Source organism: Mugil cephalus, chromosome 12, assembly GCF_022458985.1.
Source record: "Mugil cephalus isolate CIBA_MC_2020 chromosome 12, CIBA_Mcephalus_1.1, whole genome shotgun sequence".
Lineage (NCBI taxonomy): Eukaryota > Metazoa > Chordata > Actinopteri > Mugiliformes > Mugilidae > Mugil > Mugil cephalus.
Window position 1 is genome coordinate 17,010,015 of NC_061781.1, and position 21,260 is coordinate 17,031,274.

Genomic DNA, 21,260 nt, shown 5'->3' on the forward strand with positions numbered 1-21,260 from the left:
GATCTGCACGTTGGGGACAGATTCAGAGATAACTCCTGCACCGATATTAACAGCGTATGCAGGCAGCTCTGGGTTTTTGTGAGCCCTGAACAATGACATGCACTTACACCAGCAGTTTTGAGACCACATCAATCGCACAATTGCATCCACTCAGCAGAAATGATTTTTTTTTTTTTTGTTCTGAAATCTGTCAATAACCCTAGTAAAGAGGCATTTTAGCCCAACCTGATGCAATCCTCAATATTCATTTAAAACTCCCTTTGATGAGGGACAAAAACAGTTTCACAGAGAGTCTGGATTCAGTTGTAGGGCTACGTTACAAAGCACAACAAGCGACAGCATGAAATCCCTGTAAAGGATCAATACCTGCGTCTCAGTCTCAACAATAACTGCACCACAACTGATGATTTCTGATTTCTAATGTGATATTGCACAGTTTTCACAGTGTGGTCTCGTTTTTTAACGCTGTCTCGAGTCAGAGAGGGTGAGCATGTGACTTAGCAAGAAAGGAAACTTGCAGAGACGTCATCCTGTGTGGGAGTCAAAGAAGAAATGCTTGGCATATGTCGGTTTGGAAAGGAAGGAGGGAGGAAAAAGAAGGGAGGGATCTGCTTCGTTCTATAAAGCCCTTGATCACGGGGCGCTCGAGTTTGTCTAGATGCGGTGGAGGAGCTGCTAACCCAGGTGCTTGTAAGGCATGAAACAGAGAATGCGAAATCGTTGGGTGAAGCGCAGTCTGATGTTGCTTTAGAGGACGTGAAGGGCTGGCGGTTCAGTGGAAGTCTACGGAAACTTACAGGGGAACCCGAAGACAAGCAGAGATGATGGAGATCATGTGGATTTTTGTCATGGTCGTCTTCTGTACTGAGGCGTGGAGCATTAATCCAGGTTTGAACATTAACGCGCTGCGTTGTTTTTTTTCGGTGCTTTTCTTTAAGCCTTATGAAGTCACAATATTAAAAACTCCACAAAGATATAAAGAAGTTGTCCTTAATATTTAAGTCTTGATAGATGGATAGGTTGATGGATACTTTATTTATCCTGTGGGGAATTTGGTGTAAGATATTTAAGTTATATAATGATATAAATCTATAATGCCATGTAAAAAAAAAACTATAAAGAAGTGGCAGCAATGACCAACAGTCCGGTTGTTTCCTCTCAGGGAGGAATTGTATAGTCTTATGACCCGAGGGACAAAAAAAACCCGTCTTCAAGTTCATCTTAATGCAGTAATTTTAACACCTCTCTAAATTTGAGATATCAGCTTTTGCGTGGATGTGGGGTATGACGGCTAAGTAGCACAGCGTAAGCGGCAATGAAGTCTGTGATTTACTCTAAACTCACCGTACAGTGACTCACAGTGAGCACAGGTCTGTGGAAAGACCACACATGGTGGTGAGGGGTGGGAGGAAGGGGGGGGGGGGGGCAATGCCGAGCATGACAGGGGAAAAAGTGTTCCGTAACAGTTGCAGTTGCAAGATAAAGATCTCCCCCGTGAAGCCCCTGAAACACGCCTCTCTTACAGTCTTGTGGTTTCACTATCCCACCTTGAGTCAGTTTGTTGTTTGTACTTGTCAGAAGTAAACAGGTGTCATGTAAAAGTATATGAAGCGTGAATATTCGCTTTGAAATAAGGAACTACTTTTACCGTGCTGCCAACTAACAGGGGGCGGTTGTCAACGTAACCCTTTCCTGTTGGTGCGTTACGGTGCTAGGTGTTTGTTTTTCCGGGCTTGCTGCGGACATGTTTTAATTGTATCACATCTTAACTGACTGACTAACTCACCACGTACTAAAATTTAAATCATCTTGACTGACTCTGCTGGTCGGTTGCTTCAGAATGAATCAATGATTGCTACTGACTGACACATTGCACAACCTTACTAACCTTTTCCTCACGTCCACCTCCATCTTTCTCAGGAACTAATGAAAACACCCCTGTGAACTTCACTGCTTCTTCTTCTTCCACTATCAAACTTTACGGTAAACTCATTTCCTCATGTTACTGTCCAGCTACTTTGCACCCGGTAACACATTAAATAAGACGATGCATATGAAGTGTGATGCGATGTAAAGTGATGTAAAGACACAGTCAGCCCCTCCAATCCTTCTTTCATCCATGAAGCTCTTTATTTTTTATTTTCTTTGTCAGAATTAATTGAAAGCGTAGTTTTTTTTTTTTTAACAAGTACAAGTAGTTGAATAACAAAGAAACTGAATATATTAGTTATCAGTCATTATAGTAGTTAATTATTTTTAGTTTCTTTTGGAATCTAATAATGAACAATAATTTAAAAATGCCATTTGGGACAACTTTTATTTAGAACTGAGTTAATCAGTATTATAAGTAATTATTAGTTATGTTCAGGGCAGAAAGCTCAGGGTACCACATTCATTCTGTGGTTTTGTGTATAAAGCATTGAATGTCATTTTTTCTTCAGTCTCTCAGGGAAGTACGGCAAACTCAGAAGGCCATGCACATGAATCATTTTCTATGTTTCACAGATAGTAAGAAGCAGTCTTAGTTTTCTTTATTGAAGATTTAACAAACGCAGACTCTAACACATTCTATAGCTCTTCAAATCTATATTTAACTAATATGAGTTTGGGTTTCACACGTAACATAACGCAACTATATATTTCATGTTTTGTGTCGTGTTTTAACTTCAAGCCTAAAATCTAACCAGTGTGCCATGCTTTTCTTTTTTATTCATATTGTATTGGTTTTATCTTTGCGTTTAAGTTTTCCTTTGATTTCGTATGTGCGTACTTTAAGGACAAAAGTATTTCTCTGCATTGTTCTTTATTGGAATAAACCTCAAATTGTGTAATTAATGCAAACACTCTTTCCTTTTTTTTTTTGTTCAGTTAATAGATATGAGAATTACAAGGTTGAGAGTGAGGTCAACCTGACATGCAGCAATAAGACATGGACGGAAACAATGTATGTTATCTGGAAAATACAGATGAAAAACAAAAACTGCACGATATCCTTTGACAGCGAAGGTCGAAGCGAAAACACGTGTGGCGATGGCAAGTCTCTCAGAAACACATCCGCTCAGTCGTACCTGCACATCTCAAAGTTGTCAGCTGATGATGAGGGCGTCTTCATGTGCGAGTCGGTTTACACGGGAGGAAACGATAACTTTAAAATCCACGTGAATATCACAGGTAAGAACTAATTTTTTACTTACAGAGAGAAATAACTTTTAATTAATACATGCCTTCTGGTTCATGATGAGGCTGTAAAAATACATAAAATCCAAAAAATGAAGCATATTAAACGTTCATCAGGTACTACCGAGTCTAATTTCTCCTGCTTTGTCTTTCCCGGTTCAGTTCCTCCTAGTATACATGCCTGGTTTGAGCGTAAAGACAACAAGATGGTGGCAGTGTGCGAAGTCGTGGGGGTAAATCCTGCCTCCAACATCAGCTGGAGTTACGCGGGTAGCACCCTAAATGCCAATGAAACGTCGCTGTGCACTAAAATGCAGTGTTCAAGTCGTCTGGAGCTCCCTGAGGGCATGGCCGCAGAAAACCTGAGCTGTTCCGTGAGACATCCGTTCTGGGAACAGGAGAAGATTCTCAAACCAGAACTCAAAAAAGGTCAGGCCTCTGCCCACTGGACTGGCAAAAGTACGGATTCAAAAGGTTTCTAGGTCTTTTATGATGACATCACCATGAACGGATGCACACTGTCGATGTCCATTCGGTTATTAACAAAACATGAATCTTTTTCACTACAGCTTCTTATTCGTTTTGGCTGTGGATACTTATCGCTGCCGCAGGCTTCGCAGTTTTGGCGGGAGTCGTATTGTTTGCACAGAAGATAATGATGCTGAGGTAGGACTACTGATTTCAAGAAAACTGAATGAAAACACTACTTGTAAGCCTGTTACTTTTTTTTGGCTTAGTCACTAAGCTGGTTTGTTTAACTTTTGCCAGGCAAAGCCAACAGTCCGACTCACTGTCCAAGTTTGCAAAGGTACGTTTTTGTTCTGTCTTTGTAGTTTTTTTTTTTTTTTTTTTTTTTTTTAATATTTTTTGTCTTTCACAGCTCTTTGTGAAGTTTTGTTTCACAACACCCTCTGTTTTTCATTTCAGACAGAGGATGTGGAGGATGTGGAACCCTATGCTAGCTACGTTCAACGTGTAAACTCTATCTATAACACATAGAAATCTTGCACATGCACGACGTCCTCAGATGCACACCGGTCTCTTGTGAGAAACTGAAGGCTGTGAAACTGAGAAGTGGTGTAATAGTAAAGAGAGAGCAGGGCGAGAGTTCCGATAAGAGAGGAAAGTGCCTCGCTTCAAACCTGTCCTAACAAACTCTTGACTGATGGAACAGGGGATGTACCTGATGGCACACTTGAGCCCACTACTCTCTCATGGAGAACATTAATAATTACTACAAGAGGAACAAATGGACGAACTGGAAAGGGGGGAGCATCTTGAGCCGGATGCAGCACATGGAGACGACACAACTTTTAACGTTGATGTTTGGCTATGATCACTGACAATTATTTATAGATGGTCTGTACATAGATACTGGGAGTCAACCCACTATATTCAAATACATAGTATTTCAGTGAATTACCTGAAGTATTCGTATTATATTGTGTTGTATACTAATGAAACAGTGTGCATTAAAATACATTTACACACACTGATATCATTTTAGCTACATTCTTCACAACTACTGAGAACACTGATAAGCAAACAGGTTATGGCAAAAGTCACTTTATGAAAAACTAAAATAGTCCCGTTTTTATCTCCGGTCTATATTTAGTGTCACAGTGACTTTTACATCTTTCGTAGACAAAAAACAAAACTGATACTTCACTGCGTGGTGGTTATCTGTGGTAGGGCATGAAAAGACACTGACTGTAAACCAGAGACCAAATACACTGTATAAACCTATTACCGAGATGGTATGAACCAGAAAAAGGAGCTATTGTGCCCTCTACCGGCAGATATATGGAAGTAGTCATTTCTAACAGCTTGACATGTCGGAATTTTGTGACGAAACACATAAATTAAAAAAAGGGTTAAATGACTGCGCTCTGCGAGCAACAGTCAGGTAAAGAGACATTTTCTCCGCTACCTATGTGAACAATGGAGAATGAACTCCACGGTCGCCTTTCAGCACGAAATACTTTCCACCATGTATCTGGATGGGCCGTGCCTGTCCGCTCTTGTATGCATGACAGACCCCTTTGATTAAGAGAGGCAAAACCTGTTTCAATTTGCATACCGGCATGTCATAAACTTGAAATTTGTGAACCCAAAGCTTCCTTCCGCCATGTTATTTTCCATTGCACATATTGATTGCTTGCATTTTCTTGTGCAGAGAAAGAGGAAACTGATTTCGGTGTAACAAATTTATTTCTGCTTAGAGGTGATGAGTCATTTGGCATATCAAGAAAATGTACAGCCAGACTGCTGAATGCATTAGCATGATTTCCACTCCAAAGTAGTTACAAAAACCTTGTTGGGTGTTGTTTGAGGCAGCGAGATAACTGCGGCGACTTTATTCGTGTAAATTTATCGACGCTGAAGCAGAATAATGACAGAAAGAGTAAGTTGGTACACTTTTAATTTGCTAACACTAAAAAAAAAAAAAGTTAAAAAAAATCGACTGAAAAAAGTCCACATACAGTAAATTAAGCTATATTGTAAAGATTCATATTCATCAATTAAATCATATAAATAATACACTGACACAGACAAAACATGTGTACATGTAAAAAGAAATCACAAAAATTATAAATTCTTAAGTTTTAAATATACTGTATATCTGTAGTACATTTAGGAAGTGTGCAGTACTTCTTAGCTGCAATGCGAGCTCAAAATTGGAATTGCAAATTACAGTATATGTGGGTAACTTTCTATCCTACATTTCACGTGGCACAAACCTCACAAAATGTGTTATTGTGCAGAAAGACAAATTGCATTTTAGGCATTGGTAACCTTTTCAGTAAAGGCTGGTTAGGGCAACTAGACGTGGGTTTTGGTTGTGAAACTTCGGTTAAGGTGGAGCTTGGCTTTCGTTGTGCTTCAGCAGTGCCTTGATAAAGATAAAGATCAAGCCTCCATCTGCTGTAGGAAATCCTGACATCGGATGTGCTCACATTAGTCGATTCATGAGAGGCACAAAGTCACAGTCACAACTACTTTCTGTGCAGCCTATCGTTGTTTTAGCACACGCACCACATGCTTAAAAGGCCAAACACACTGAACACCTTCTGTTCTCATGACTATTTTTGGACAAACAAGAAACTGACGCCGTCAAAAGTAATGTAAAAAATTCAACAAGTAGTGGCTGTAAGACTCTCAGACATTCAAGGCGTAACGACTGGTAGTTAGTGAGAGGCTTTGCGATGGTTGCTGCCGACCTTAGAGAGCATTCAAACACAATTTTCGACAGCTTTCAATGGGGTGACAATGTGAAATAGTTTCCTGAATTCTCAGTACCACACCCACTGACTTCTTCCAAAAATAAAAATTCAACACGCGGCTTCAAAACATCATTCATTCAGGTCAACGGTGAAACTCGTCACAGCACTTCCAAAGCCACTGGATCGGCTGCTGTTCTGGGAAAAATTATTGACTTTCAAGTCCTCAAACTCAACCGCTGGATTAAGTTTTCTCTCCGTCTGGCCACTTCCAGATATTTCGCTGATTTCATGACGTCTTGTGAATCAATTCTCCTGAGTCCCCTCCGTTAAAAGTTCAAATTCAAATTTGTCCTCTTGAGAACAGTTGTAGTCTGGTCTATGGTTGCCTCAAAGGTGGAAAGGAGGATCTTGAGGCTAGGCTTTTCAACCGCCAGCTTGTGCCGGTTGAAAACCACTGTTTCTCAGGTGATGAGTTCATTTGTACCATTACAAGACGGGTGACATGCATGGATGTAATCTGTTTGTCTTGCATCTTGCAATGGTGGTTTGCGCTTATTACCCCATGAGCACATAATCATCTGCACACTCCTCCTTAGACGAGCACTCAGATTCGACTGCGGGTGGATCTGCTGCCGGGATATTAACTGTGGCGTAGTCACAATCATCGTCACTGGTGGCCCTGGTCCTTCTTGACACTTTGGCAGTGGTGTGGTTGATAGAGGCGTACATTACGTCGTCTGCCTGTCAGGAGAGAATGCACGGATAGTAAGTCACCCTTCTTTGTTATTTTATTTCATTTCTATTTTTGATCAGCTCTTCTGCAGCCTGCACAGTTTTTTTTTTAAGTAATTTGGCTTCCTGCTAATGAAATATAGAACTCCTCTTACAACAGAGGCCCTACACTGAAGTTTACCCAGTATGCAAATCCAACCCATATCACGAAAGCACAGACATAAACCCAAGGGAGGCTGCTAGCTGATAGATATGGAGATTTATGGTCAACAGGAATAGACTCAACACAGAGAGAACTACCTTATTATCAGTGTTTTTATCATCAGAGTCCCCTGAAAGACAAAATGGAAAGTTATTCCCACATACTGTATACACATAATGACCAATTTATATTATTAAATGTTATGAATACTTATGTAGATGTGGTTATACCTTTTCTTTTCTCCTTTTGCCTGAAAGTAAAAGGAAATTGAGAAGATTAAATCAACACAGGATCACACACAGGTCAGTGGAACAAGTTCGTCCAAAACTGTAGCTTAACTCAACATTTATGACTCCAATCCAAAACATAAAACATGCAAAAACACTATCTGCTGCGCCTTATCGGGGGATATTTACCACACAACAGTGTTCCCTTGACAGCTAGACGCATGAGAACATGTGCCGCAACAGGAAACACTTTGCATCGGCCCTACAACCGACATCTGTCTATTATAAACCATCACTAACTAGAAGGTCAGGAACAACAAGTGCTTTCAGGACCACTCTCGCACATGTTTGTGTGTTCGTGTGAAATATGTCCTAGTTAGCAGATAGGTAATTTCTTCATAACCGACTCAGCGTCGGCAGTGACACTTGGCTGGAACTGAGTCTATTTAAATCCAGTAACCGCTATTTCCTTGCTAAAGCAAATACAGAAGCTGCTCACCACAAACCGGAAAAACAAACAAAAAACCAAACTACAACAGCATTTCTTTTAAATAAACACTTTTAGCCTCCTTTTTTTTATTGCGGCCTTTAACTACATCATGTTGTAATTTAATTACCCTTATCTTTAAGCTAGTTTCTGTTTATGCTGCAGTAATTTAAAAACAAATAACACCACGATGTTGGAGATGTTACGTTGTGGTGCTGTTGTCTTCCTACTTATGTGGAGTGCCAGTGTGATTACTCACCTTGAAATGCAGTTTCCCATGATGATCCCACAGAGTTTCTGGTTGCTGGAGAACAACCCTAAGCCTGTAGTAGACACTGATGTCACAGATGTGTCTGCTGCTGCTCTTCAAAACGCACACAGGCCACAGCAGAAGAGAGAGAGAGAGGGTAGCAGGGGGAGAGAGAGACAGAGAGAGAGAGTGAGAGAGAGAGAGGGGAAGGAGGGGGAGTCTATACAACGGCTTATCTGTGTGGTATTCTGATTTCCTGTGCACGAAGACAAACACGACACAAACAATAATTAATGCAAATCCGTGTACTGACGTGGTCAAACTACTTTTGTTATCAGCCCTCTAAATGTCAAGAGTGCAAACAACTTTATTCCTAGTAGACACAGTTGCCTTCCAGTGAATAAACAGCAAACTGTTGTCCGCTACATGTTTCGGCAGCTATTTCAAACCGGCCGTCATCAGCTCACTCCCATCTGACACGAAACAGGTAGATGCATGTGAGGTCGCGCTGATCCTATCTGTGATGTTGCTGCGTGGTCTCGTTTGCATGATTGTGCAGAAGTTTTACATGTACACTGGGATGTTTAGTTTTCTTTACAAGGGGTGTCTGTTGTCTTAAAAAAAAAAAAAAAAGAAAGAAAACAGGTGTTATGATCGTACAGAGGTATTTCTGCAATGTGAACCAGTCAGTAAAATGTCAGATGTTTGGGATGAGGTAGATTTATTAAATAAAGAAATATAAATATATTCGGAATTTTCTGGACCAAACCATGAGTTCATTTTTACGGTCAACAATGTGTGTATGTGGTAGGTATGTCTGCTGAAGTGCTAAAATGCTAAATATATCTAATCAGTCAACACCTGTAAGCTAAAAATAATTCATTTCCGGACACAGTACTTCAAATGTGTTGCTTTCATAATAGGCCACAACTTGACGATGTCCCAATAATACAGACATCCAATTCAGTATATTTGTACTTCTGTTTGACCGCGACTGAAGACTGAATTAAAGAACCCTCTTGAGATGAAGATGAGAGATGAAACCTAAAACACGTCCAGTAACACTGTGGTGTAGTTTTCATGTGCGTTTAATCTCAATTTTCGAACACGCCCACTGGAAACGGACTGCTAGGTCAGATGGAGGTAACACATGAATGAAGACACTGCAATAAGCACTGCAAGGCTGGACACAGAAAAGGTGGCTACGTTTACTGTATAAAGAAGGCAAGAATTGTGTTGATAAAGGTACAGATTCAGATTCAGAATGCTCTATTTGTACCTGTGTGTGGGGCAATTTAAGGCACATCTTAAAAGGGGTACATCTTAAAAATGAAACTACAGTACTTGTATATGAGAAATAATTAGCAATTAGCAACGAGATGGTCTAAACCCAGACTATCCCAGAGTTTTGAAATGTAGAAATGTTCCAGGCTATCTTCACATCTGTCCCTCTGAGGCCTGTGACAAACAGCATTTGTTTGGCTGAAAAGAGTAATGCTCATTTGTTTCCAGCCCTCAGCTTCTACAGGAGACGGAGCCGGGGCTGAAGAAAAAAAATATGAGCACAGAAATTCAACTTACCACCATCTGCTGGTTGCATCGATCTTTGCGTTGGCCACATGCCATGATAGGGAACATGACTCAAGATGAAAAACTACATCCGCACAAAGGGGTTTGCTTCTTGTTCTCTGGAACTGCATCGGTTGCAGAGAACAAAATAAGGATGTGCTGACCTCACAACAACGTTTCCTCGTGTGAAGCAAGACATTCGGTTAACGTGGAAATCAAAAAACCCCACAGGGCTTGACCTTCTCGTGCTTTTCTTTTTTTATCTTCTTCCTTTTTACTTTCTTTCTTCTTTGGTAAAACTGGAACACCACAGCACGACCATAACGTTACAGCACAGGCTCTGAATGAACCATTCAGCAATCAGACTTGTGAATGAATGGCAGCTACTGCTTCAGGTGCTAGCTAGCAGTGCACATGTTTGCTTAGACAGATAACATGCAAAAGGATGGAATCATTTCATAAAGCTAATGACAACATTCATCTGGTCAGCAGTTCCTGTTGATTTAATACGCATGGATCAGCCATAACATTATGATTTTGTTGGTTAAAATTGTGTAGGTCCCCCTTTTGCTGCCGAAACGGGGCCTCAGTCAGAGTTGTCTGCCCAGCACATCCCACAGATGCTCGATTGGATTGAAACCTGGGGAATGTGTAGGCCGAGCCAACACCTTGAACTCACCGTTGTGTTACATGAATCATTCCAGTCACTATCCAGCTCAAAGAGGGAACCAACTGCCCTCAGGTGATGAAGATGTGCACAGGTGACCCCTGGTGCAAAAAGGCATTTAATCTAATTTCTCAGTTTCTGAAAGAGATCCAGAGTTCGTCTCTGCATCTCTGACTTGTAGAATGAAATGGAAAAGGGAAAACTCAATTCGTTTTTTTTTTTCACATGTGTGCACACCGGAAACTATATTATTTCATGTTACAATAGCACACACATGTGCTGGATGGTTACAGATTGCAGGTGGGAGGTCAGGAAGTGGTGAGTTTATCAGAAGTGAAATGAACCCCGGCTGTAGCTGCAGCCGAACATTCGAAGAGGTTCGGGTCATGAGCATGTTGAGCAAAATGGACACACTGATTTACCTGGTGATATATTGCTGCTTCACATGTGTGTGCGTGTACGGAGGAGGTGAAGGTAATGTTTAATGTTCTTTTATGGTTAACGCGATTTTGAACACAGCAGGGAGGGCGTTTTAGAGTCGGCCGAAAGTCGGAGGAATCTAAACACCCAGTATTAAAGAATGATAATATAATATAAGAGATATAAAATATCTCTAATAAGTAGAGAGAACTAGCAATAAGGCAGACAAATCGTTCAAATACCTGTAGAAATTAACACTGAAGAAACTAAATAGTCAACGTTGTAATGAATGTAGTGGACGCTGAGAAACATATATTTTTTAATGTTTTAAAATAAGCTTTAATATAACAGAATAAAGATAAAATACAATAAAACAGTTCAGGAATTCAGATATTTTTACACACGGTAGATGAGCTTTTATGTCCCGTCTTCTCGTTGACGCATAAAAGGCTAATTAGTTCAATGTTCATGCTCTGACCCGAAGATGAACGCTATTGAGAATTACTTGAAAAAATGTAATGTGTTGTGTATGTATATAATAATGTTGAGTAGAATATTTGTGGCGTTTAAGAATAAGAATTTTACATCTTCTTAAAAGGATGAACAGTTTCTTGTCAAACCAATAATGTTTGATCTTCAGTGAATTGCACAAGATAAAGATTTGATTGAAAACAGATGCATATTTTTCATTCATTTCCGACTTGATTTCTTCGTGTGAAGTAGTTTTCATCCGCGGATGCCTAATGGACAGACTGGGCTACCTGGTGATCTTTCTGTGCTTCACGTGTATCCGCACGTTGGGAACGGGTGAAGGTAAATCTTAAAACATTTTTTGATTATGAGTTGACTCTTAAGTAGTTCACAAGAGGCTAAAATTTCAATAAGACTGATCATTAGTGAACTTACAGAAGTAAATGGTTCAATAACAGTCCTGTGAATTTGTGCCTTAGTTATCAGGTAAAAGACCTGGTTTAGTTTCGTTAATACAGTCAGATAGTTGATTATGTTGTACATCATATTCAACATAAACGTGCATGAACAAAACGAAATTTTGTCTTGTGACATGTAGATGTGTCACTGAGATTACAAAAAGGTTCTCAATAGTTAGAAAGGTGCTGTATCAAAACAAGAACATAATTTAAAATCTATGACATAGTTTTGCCACCTTTGTATTCGCTCACCTTTGACAAGTAAGTTATGCTCTGATGCTCTGTGTGTATAAAGTGTTCACACTGTCATCAACGGACTGTGTTAGAAAATATTACCAAGAAAACTATATTACATTAATACTATTAATATGTCTTTTATTTTTGTGTTCACACGCATCTATTTCATATCTGTTGTTCACTGGCGGGTGCTCTAAGTCATCCTTTAAAAGTGCAACACCGATTGTTGCGTTAATGAAAGAGTCGAACTTTTCTGAAGTTGTTTTTCACCCGTTCTTGAAATTATACATTTCATCAAACCGAAGAACGTAAATACATGAGACAAAACCAAAGATTTGATTGAACAGATGCCCTTTTTTTTATTCAGACTTGATTTCTTCATGTGAAGTTGAGTTTTTCGTCCGGAGACGCACAAGATGGTTTACTGCTCCAGGACAAAGTGTGTCACTCAGCTGTCCGGTCCAACACTGTGGAGAACGTGTTAACATCACCTGGTGTAAAGTCACTAATATGACCTGTGAGCGGATCAATAAATCAAAGAATGTAGAAATAAGACAGAACCGTGTTGGGGACGACCAACTGGTCTCATATCTGAGATTCAAAGAGATTTCAGTTTCTGATGGCGGCCTCTACAGATGTGGTTTAATGGGAAAACAAAGTCCTATAGGTCATGCCATCTACATCTCAGTTTCAGGTACGAAGCTGTTTTCCTTCATCAACATCAAAATATATATACAATAAATATCTTTTTGTATATGTAATATATGTTATCTTTTTTTTAAAGACTCATATGAGAGCGTTAAAACCAACTTTAACTCCGACAATAATCCCGGTAAGAGTCTGTGCAGCATCTGTCTCATATGCTTCTTAATGGATGCAGATTAAGACCACTGATTTGATTCTCTTTCTCCTTTTGCAGCCGAATCACTGAACGCTGACCCCGGTGAAGCTGCAAAGTGGGTGCCGTACTTTGCCATCGGCCTCAGTGTGTCTCTCCTGGTCGTTACATCAATGATGATAATCCTGGTGAGGATTCGTGGCCGGAATCGTAAGAACCTTAATATGTATTTTCAGTTTGGGTAATAGAAATTATATGTCATACACATTTCTCTTCTTTCCACCTAATGAATTATTTTTATTTTTTATTTTATCCTTCAAAACAGATCCCGAGAGACGGCCATGTGTCAAACTGTGCAGTGTATGCTGACATCGACCAGTCTGAGATACCCTCAGATACCTGCAGATACTTGCAGATACCTGCACCTATTCCTGAACATTTCTCAAACCAAACTTTTATGGCTCCAACATGTTTCAATAATAAGATGAGCCAGTTGTCTTTGTGGATTAGTCATGTGCAAACTCACTGAAAAATGTACTTAGCATTCGTTTTTCTGTCTGAATTAGCAGCATACATGCTTATTTTTGTTTACTAAATGTTCAGTTCTGCAATATAATCTTGTTTTACGTGTCATTTTATGTTTCACACTTAAAGTTGGTAAGATTATTTCGCTGAAGGGTGTGACTTTCTGTTCTCACAGCAAACACTTACTTCTGGCAGAGAAATACTAGTTCACAAACCCACAAGTGTGGCCTAGTTAACATGTCCAGGAAGTCACAGCGACAGTATGTGTGGTAAGCCCTGCTCTTAATCACACACAGCACAGATCGTGTTGTAGTTGGTCAGATAACACAAGAATGCTTTAATTGAACAACAGAAACAAACAAAAAAGCTGTCAAAAAACACGAGGGGGAAGGGGGGGCTTCAACAAAAATACTTTGCTCAAGAGAACGTTGTCAGTTGCAGGGCTGGTGCAACAAAAACAACCCCAAAAACTTTGTCGACCGATAAAGTGTTCCACCTTCACTGTGACCTTGCTGCTTTACGCTCAACATTTTGTTTGTTGCAGCAGCACCATCTCGGCTGGTTGGGTCTGCCTGGTTGGTGCGGTTGCAGCAATAAAGCTCAATGCGCAGCCTAGTCACGTGAACCACAAAGGGACAGGTGTTCAAGAGCAGAAGAAGAGAAAACTGGTGATGGAAGAAAGAGCACAGGAAATGCATGCGGACAGAGCAGAGCCACAATTCATCATTCAACTGTTACTTCCGAGTAATAATAGAAGAAGTGTGATGTTAAGATTCTCAAATGTGTTTCGTTAAAACATGCTTGTCCTTTGACTGCTTGCTGAGTACGACTGAAACTGTCCTCAAATAACTTTTTCGCTTTTCAGGTTATGTTAAACTGGGTTTTTGTAGATCATATTTCATTATGTTGGATGCATCGTTTATACTTTGGATCACGTTGTATTTGTTACTTGCTTAATAAACAGGCTTGCAATATGCACAACTGAAATGTCTAAATGTACCACTCACCAGACCAGGTACACCCCCACTAACAACAAAGCCTCCCAAAGCAGAACATAGTGTTCTTTGCTTATCCGTCAATAAAAATTTAAAAGAGCGCATCGTGTGGTGCCGGTTTTCTCCACCAGATGGTGCTGTTGGAGAGGTCTGACAGTGATTGAAAACATGCCCGCGGTTGACAAAAGATAAAACGAGCATTAACTTAGTCCACCTGCTGGTTGCATAGAAAAAAAACAAAGAAAAAAAAAATGAAAAAAAGCAGTCGTCCCGGCTGTGCACCACCTGTTTAAGGAAGAATCCTCAAGATGAGAAACTAAATCGTATAAATCTTACAACTGAAACAGTATAAAATGAAGCTAGCTGCTTCGCCACGTTGCTCATTCTGTCCTTTAAATGCAACAGGCACTTTATTTTCTACACATGCGGTGGGAGTGTCCCACATTTAACTATTTTTTGGAAGCAGGTAATGAAATATCTATCCAGAGCAGCGCTGCAGATAAACATTCCTTTTTGTCCTAAAATTATGTTCCTGAGCTAAAGCTACATTTTCAAAGTAGCCCAATGACCGTCTCTGGTTGGCTGGAAGCACAGCTGAGAAAAAAAAAAAAAAAAATCAGTTAGCCCTCCATGGCCGCACTCTATCAATGAATCAGCAGAAATTCTCATAGATGTTCTGTTACTGGAACTTTCCACTGTGAAACTAAATGGGGCTGAATGTTAGATAACAGCCTGCTGGAACGACACCTTGAGACCTTTTCATTTTGAATTTGTACATTTTGTTGTTTAACGTGTAGATGAGATAGAAGGGGCCTATATATGTATCTGTATTTACTAATGTGCATGGTTGTGTACAGGTGTGTGTGTGTGTGTGTGTGTGTGTGTGTGTGTGTGTGTCTGTGTGTGTTGTACGTTCTTGTAAGTAAGTGCTTTCTTTTTCCATGAATGAGAGGAATCCAGTGGGAGGGGATATGCATATGTATGTTTATTTATTATAGATTCAATATAATGCAGATGCCTGTAACAAAGAAAACCAAAATAAGAACTTATTATAAAAAAAGATGAGAAACTAAACCCACATCTACCATCGTCATACCTATTAGATATTATTAGTTGTTTAGTAGGTAGGTGTTAAACATTTTCCCCACAAGACACAACATCTGCTTGTCATTGTTCCTTATAGTTTTCAGGAACTTTTAAGATAAAGATAAATTTAAAAGTAGCTGAAAAAAAAAAGTTTATTACAAAAATAGCTGAGAAACTAAACCCACGTCTACTATCTTCATACCTATTAGATATTATTAGTTGTTTAGTAGGTAGGTGTTAAACATTTTCCCCACAAGACACAACATCTGGTTGTCATTGTTTCTTATAGTTTTCCGGAGCTTTTAAGATGAAGCTAAATTTAAAAGTAGCTGGAAAAAAAAAAGTTTATTACAAAAATAGCTGAGAAACTAAACCCACGTCTACTATCACCATAGATACTATTAGTGACGGGTGTTAAACATTTTGGCCCAAGACACAACATCTGCCTGTCATTGGTTCTTATAGTTCCCAGGAGCTGTACCTATGCCACAAAAGGGCTGATGAACCAGGAACTGCGGTTGCTGAGATGTTACAAAGTTGATCTCTGGTTCACCCAACGAAAGAAATGCCAGTAACTTCACATCTCGTGTTCTGTAATACAGATGACCTACAGAAACAAAATGCCCCATATAATTTTTTCACATGCGGGAAACTACGTTCAGTCGTGACACGCTGGAATACACACGTGTGGGTCTCATATACATCGCAGGTGGGAGGTCAGGAAGTGGTGAGCTTGTCATAAGTGAGCAGCAACTACTGTAGATCATTTGAAGACTTTCAGGTCCTGAGCATGTCGAGCCTTATGGACAGACTGAGCTACCTGGTGATCTTTCTGTGCTTCACGTGTATCCGCACGTCGGGAACGGGCGAAGGTAAACCTTAAAACATTCTTGAATTAGTGAGGTGGCTTTCAGCAGAGCACAGAGGGAAAGTTTTAATAGACTGGAGTCATTAGATGAACTGAAGTAAATGGTTACAATGAACAGTCACATGAATGTCGTGGCACTTACTTAAGTGAAAGGTAAGAAGACACGAGGCTCAGTGACAAGGAAATGAATGTCTGTACATCTATGAAGCTATAAAACAGTCATATAAAAGGATTTTATTTATAGTGACATTCAACACTAAGTCAGTTTCCTGTGATCTTTGTGTTTCCTTGTTTCAGTACACATGCTACCTGAGGCAGATCAGAGGTGATGGGTGTTACTTTAGTTTTAATATCAGTTCAGATAGTTTACATTATGTTGGTACATGTCATTATTTCAACATGGAACGTGGCATGAAGCAAAACACTGAACTCCCAGTTTGTGCGCTTGTCGAGCGAACGTGTAGATGTGTCACTGAGATTACAAAAAGGTAGTCTCAATAGTTAGAAAGGCGCCGTATCAAAACAAGAACATAATTTAAAATCTATGACATAGTTTTGCCACCTTTGTATTCGCTCACCTTTGACAAGTTATGCTCTGATGCGCTGTGTGTACAAAGTGTTCACACTGTCATCAGCGGACCGTGTTAGAAATTATTACCAAGAAAACTATACAATAAAATGAGCACTATTAATATGTCTTTCATTTTTGTGTTCACACGCATCTATTTCATATCTGTTGTTCACTGGCGGGTGCTCTAAGTCATCCTTTAAAAGTGCAACACCGTTTGTTGCACTAATGAAAGAGTTGAACTTTTCTGAAGCTTTTCTTGAAATAATAAATGTTATTTCATCAAACCGAAGACAAAAACTAAAGTGAATTGCATGAGACAAAACTAAAGATTTGATTGAACAGATGCCCTTTTTTTTAATTTCAGACTTGATTTCTTCATGTGAAGTTGAGATTTTCGTCCGGAGACGCACAACATGGTTTACTGCTCCAGGACAAAGTGTGTCACTCAGCTGTCCGGTCCAACACTGTGGAGAACGTGTTAACATCACCTGGTGTAAAGTCACTAATATGACCTGTGAGCGGATCAATAAATCAAAGAATGTAGAAATAAGACAGAACCGTGTTGGGGACGACCAACTGGTCTCATATCTGAGATTCAAAGAGATTTCAGTTTCTGATGGCGGCCTCTACAGATGTGGTTTAATGGGAAAACAAAGTCCTATAGGTCATGCCATCAACATCTCAGTTTCAGGTACAAAGCTGTTTTTCTTCATCAGCATCAAAATATATATACTGTAAATATCTTTTTGTATATGTAATATATGTTATCTTTTTTTTTAAAGACTCATATGAGAGTGTTAAAACCAACTTTAACTCCGACAATAATCCCGGTAAGAGTCTGTGCAGCATCTGTCTCATGTGCTTCTTAATGGATGCAGACTCAGACCACTGATTTGATTCTCTTTCTCCTTTTGCAGCCGAATCACTGAGCGCTGACCCTGGCGGAGCTGCAAAGTGGGTGCCGTACTTTGTCATCTGCTTCAGCGTAATTCTCCTGGTTGCCACACTGTCACTGATAGTCATGCTGAGGTTTCATAAGTGGAATCGTAAGAGCATTAATTAATACCTTTTATCAGTTTCTAGGATTATAGAAAACCTTTAGATTTTTTTTCTCACCTACAACAATTTGTGTCCCTCACAGAAAAGCTGACCTGCAATAGCACGAAGGGAAAGGTAAAGTTTAACCATGTGGTAAAAAAACAAACAAAAAAAAAACATTCTCACTTCACTCATTTTGTTTGTTCAATCAGTTTGTAAAAGCTTTTAAAGAACGATGAGTTGTTTCTTTAGCTCTTTAACTCATCGGCCAGATTTTGCTTCGTGTGTATGGGGCCAACTGTTTTCTATCTTAATGACTGATAGATCTCGTTTTATATTTGCATTGAGGAATAAAGTGTTTGTTTTGTTTGACTTCTTCATTCTTATTCTGCTTTGTCACAGGAGACGTCCACTAAGATGATACCAGACCTCCCCAGGTGGAGCGCTCACCCCTCTCCCGTCCCGCAGACGCACTTATCCGTCCCAAACGACATCTACTTTTCGAGCGCTGCAGGAACCCCTTCCTTCGCCGCCGCTGCCAAAACGCAAATGAAAGGTCAAGGGTCAGAGTGCGAGGTGTACGCCAGCATCATGCTCAGGCCGGCTGGAATCCCGCATATTTATCCTACGATAAACACGATGAAGCAAGCTAAAGGCACGGAGTACACTGCCGTCAATGTCTGATTTGTTAAGTCACGCTTATGTAATGAAAAGCGTAAGGTGGTGTCACGGAACAGGCTGAAAGCAAACATTCAACCACAGTGCCGAAAAGGGGAGCGTGGGAGGCTTGTGGTCAGGCAGATGAAATGTGTGTCGTCCTGAGCGGCAAGTTTAGTCTCTCACGGTCAGATTTGTTCCAGGCGCTGCAGCTTATTATTGTTGATTTATTCTTTAAATTTTTATTTTTCTTCTTCTTGTATTTGCATTTACGTGCCTTTTTGAAGTGTATTTAAGTCATTGTGAATACTTATCTATGGTTATGTCTGGAAAAATAAACCTGTGTTGATGTGCGACGTTGGAAATATCATGCTATTTAAAATGCAAGTGAATTTAATGACTCAGTTGACGTTATTAAAAAGAAATCTCTTAAAATCAGAAACAGAGATGACTGATAACATCTGTTTTATCTCACATCTCATCGCCTCATTGTTTCTTGCCACACGGCCCACATCAGTGGGCTTCAGCTCAAATGCGCAGGAGGATGTGTGGTAAGATCCTTCATCAGATATGATTCACATGAGCACAGTCTGCAGCCTGGGCAGTGACTTTATCATTATCTGCATCTTTCTATTCGCACCACACTAAAGGCAAATGCATGTAGGAGCAGCATTGGTTGGCTATTTAAATTAACAAATCAGATTTTCCTTCAGCTTATGGCCTTGCTGTGGGCTAGGTTAAAAGTCACAGTTGTCCGATCTATTGTGAGTTTATGAAGCAGAGCAAGTTGATACCAGGCAAATTCAATGTTCTGCCGGGACAGTTTTAGACATGTACCATGGCAGCAGCAGCCCCCAAGCAGGATGCAGCCTGACGCAGGCACACACACAAAAAACAAGAAAAACAGCACAAGGTGTTGACCTGGCCTCCACTAACTCTTAATACAAAGTTTTGCTGTTTTTGATTATCCCAGACAGACGTTGCTTTGATGCAGTTTCAATGCTTGGCTGTGACTGTGTTGCTAATCAAATAAATTCTGCACGCACAGCCATTATTTCTCGCAAATTCGTAACCAAAACGTCAAGAAATGCTCTTGGGAGATGTGACCTGACCTCCGCGTTTCTCATAGCAAACGCACTGGAATGCGTTCTCGGGGGAGGAAGGTGAAGAGTTGATACGTAGCCACGTGTGATGTGGGGGCATTGTGTGAAATAAGTCGGGGATTCGCTTTTCTAACTGGAAATTCTTCATCTCAACAGGATGTCATGTCCTACACACGACTAACACGCTGACCTTCTACACCGTCTCTCTCACAAAGACAAACACTCAAATCGGTAATTGTGCATTTTTTTTCCCCGTGCGCGGCGGGCAGAGCCTTCGTTCAGACAGCAAAGAGACTGAAAATGCGGCGGGTTGTATGGAGGCAGTCGGACTTGTATGCAATTTAAAAAAAAAAAAAAAAAAAAAATTGGTGCAGATGGAGGGAAGCTGAACGCTTGTGGTCCTGCTGATTCTAGCCTGAAAGCACAACGCATGAACGGAGGCGACATTCACTTTTAGGAGAGGGGATTCTTAACAGGCATGTTTTAATTTGATCAAAAGCAACAAAACACAGAGCAGGTTCGCTTTGTTTGGACTTCAACTGAATTCTTTTGCTACTGCTCAATAATCCTCGAGTGGTCCTCTAGCATTCAAACGTTAAACCACACAGTTATACCACCTCAATACAGGATATCCTTCCCACCCACCTTTACGTGAGGTGCTTTAACTTTATGCACATAAAGATATGCTTAGCTCTGGCTGTGGCGGCGATGAATAGACATGCAGACACACGGTCTTACACATGACATGTAGGCGGACTTTAAGACATATCTGAGACATGTGTGGTTTGAAGTTGAAAGTGTGACCTCAGGCTGAAACATTGCGATGTGAAAACCTTCTTCAAGAATGTCGAAGGAATATGGTTTTGGTATATATATATAAATATATTTATTATATTCATAACCAGTCGAATAATTTCTTGACTTTTTAATGTCCTGTCGGTTAAAGGACTCACACATGATGACACATATGTGTGATGTGGTTTGTATTTGTCATCTGACGCAGTTTGTATTTCTACCATAAGCGAGCGATGCATTTGATAACAAAGTGCACAAAATGACATGTGCAGTAGGCTTTTTGTGTGTGTGTGTGTGTGTGTGTGTAAGGTATGTGATTTTATTTTTGTCTGCAGTGTTCAAAAATAAGCTGCTCTGCTTAGAATAATATGAAAAAAAAAAAACAAAGCATGTGGCAGCCAGGTTCTGCATACCAGAAAGGACTCTGACAGTTTCTTGGATTCAGTTAAAAAGCACAAGGCTGAGCGAAAAAAAAAAAAAAAAAAGAGCAGCAAGAGGGCAACACTGATCCAGAGGTGCATTTTTTTAAAAATATTTTTATTATTCTGTTTGTTGCAATTATTACATTAACTTTACATACACGGTTGGGTCATAATTCATCTTGCTAGAGTCCTTTCCTGGACTCTCTACAGGGCTGTATGCTACAACAGATTTCAAAAACTT

General features: G+C 40.0%; 3 protein-coding genes across 6 annotated transcripts; 2 read left to right on the forward strand and 1 right to left on the reverse strand.

Annotated features, from left to right (window-relative positions):
* The first annotated feature begins 590 nt into the window (after positions 1–590).
* si:ch211-214p13.9 (cell surface glycoprotein CD200 receptor 1) lies at positions 591–5,251 on the forward strand. Of its 4 annotated transcripts, none has more exons than XM_047601777.1 (7): positions 591–888; positions 1,921–1,983; positions 2,869–3,171; positions 3,340–3,636; positions 3,747–3,843; positions 3,946–3,985; positions 4,105–5,251. In XM_047601777.1, the coding sequence occupies exons 1-7, from the start codon at positions 822–824 to the stop codon at positions 4,174–4,176; spliced, it is 939 nt and encodes a 312-aa protein (XP_047457733.1). In that variant the 5' UTR covers positions 591–821; the 3' UTR covers positions 4,177–5,251. The 4 variants fall into 4 exon arrangements, with proteins under 4 accessions (XP_047457733.1, XP_047457732.1, XP_047457734.1 ...); XM_047601776.1 differs by having other exon boundaries at positions 592–888; positions 3,340–3,651; XM_047601778.1 differs by having other exon boundaries at positions 592–888; positions 3,340–3,606.
* Positions 5,252–5,581: 330 nt separating this feature from the next.
* Positions 5,582–8,440, reverse strand: si:ch211-214p13.7. The gene is made up of 4 exons (XM_047601782.1): positions 8,309–8,440; positions 7,566–7,585; positions 7,434–7,465; positions 5,582–7,142 (listed from the first exon to the last, which is right to left on the reverse strand). The coding sequence occupies exons 1-4, from the start codon at positions 8,326–8,328 to the stop codon at positions 6,957–6,959; spliced, it is 258 nt and encodes an 85-aa protein (XP_047457738.1). The 5' UTR covers positions 8,329–8,440; the 3' UTR covers positions 5,582–6,956.
* A 7,387-nt stretch (positions 8,441–15,827) lies between these two features.
* On the forward strand, positions 15,828–19,145 carry LOC125018115 (B- and T-lymphocyte attenuator-like). Its single transcript, XM_047601781.1, has 6 exons — positions 15,828–16,437; positions 17,369–17,695; positions 17,787–17,834; positions 17,922–18,050; positions 18,146–18,177; positions 18,445–19,145. The coding sequence occupies exons 1-6, from the start codon at positions 16,356–16,358 to the stop codon at positions 18,724–18,726; spliced, it is 900 nt and encodes a 299-aa protein (XP_047457737.1). The 5' UTR covers positions 15,828–16,355; the 3' UTR covers positions 18,727–19,145.
* The last annotated feature ends 2,115 nt before the right edge of the window (positions 19,146–21,260 follow it).

Coding starts and splice junctions, on each gene's coding strand:
- si:ch211-214p13.9 (XM_047601776.1), top strand. CDS start 822: ATGATGGAGATCATGTGGATTTTTGTCATGGTCGTCTTCTGTACTGAG. Junction 3,172..3,339: donor AATCCACGTGAATATCACAG/GTAAGAACTAAT, acceptor TTCCCGGTTCAG/TTCCTCCTAGTATACATGCC. Junction 3,986..4,104: donor CACTGTCCAAGTTTGCAAAG/GTACGTTTTTGT, acceptor TTTTCATTTCAG/ACAGAGGATGTGGAGGATGT.
- si:ch211-214p13.7 (XM_047601782.1), bottom strand. CDS start 8,328: ATGGGAAACTGCATTTCAAG. Junction 7,466..7,565: donor GCAAAAGGAGAAAAGAAAAG/GTATAACCACAT, acceptor TTTGTCTTTCAG/GGGACTCTGATGATAAAAAC. Junction 7,143..7,433: donor ATAAAAACACTGATAATAAG/GTAGTTCTCTCT, acceptor CTCTCCTGACAG/GCAGACGACGTAATGTACGC.
- LOC125018115 (XM_047601781.1), top strand. CDS start 16,356: ATGTCGAGCCTTATGGACAGACTGAGCTACCTGGTGATCTTTCTGTGC. Junction 17,696..17,786: donor CATCAACATCTCAGTTTCAG/GTACAAAGCTGT, acceptor TTTTTTTTAAAG/ACTCATATGAGAGTGTTAAA. Junction 17,835..17,921: donor TAACTCCGACAATAATCCCG/GTAAGAGTCTGT, acceptor CTCCTTTTGCAG/CCGAATCACTGAGCGCTGAC.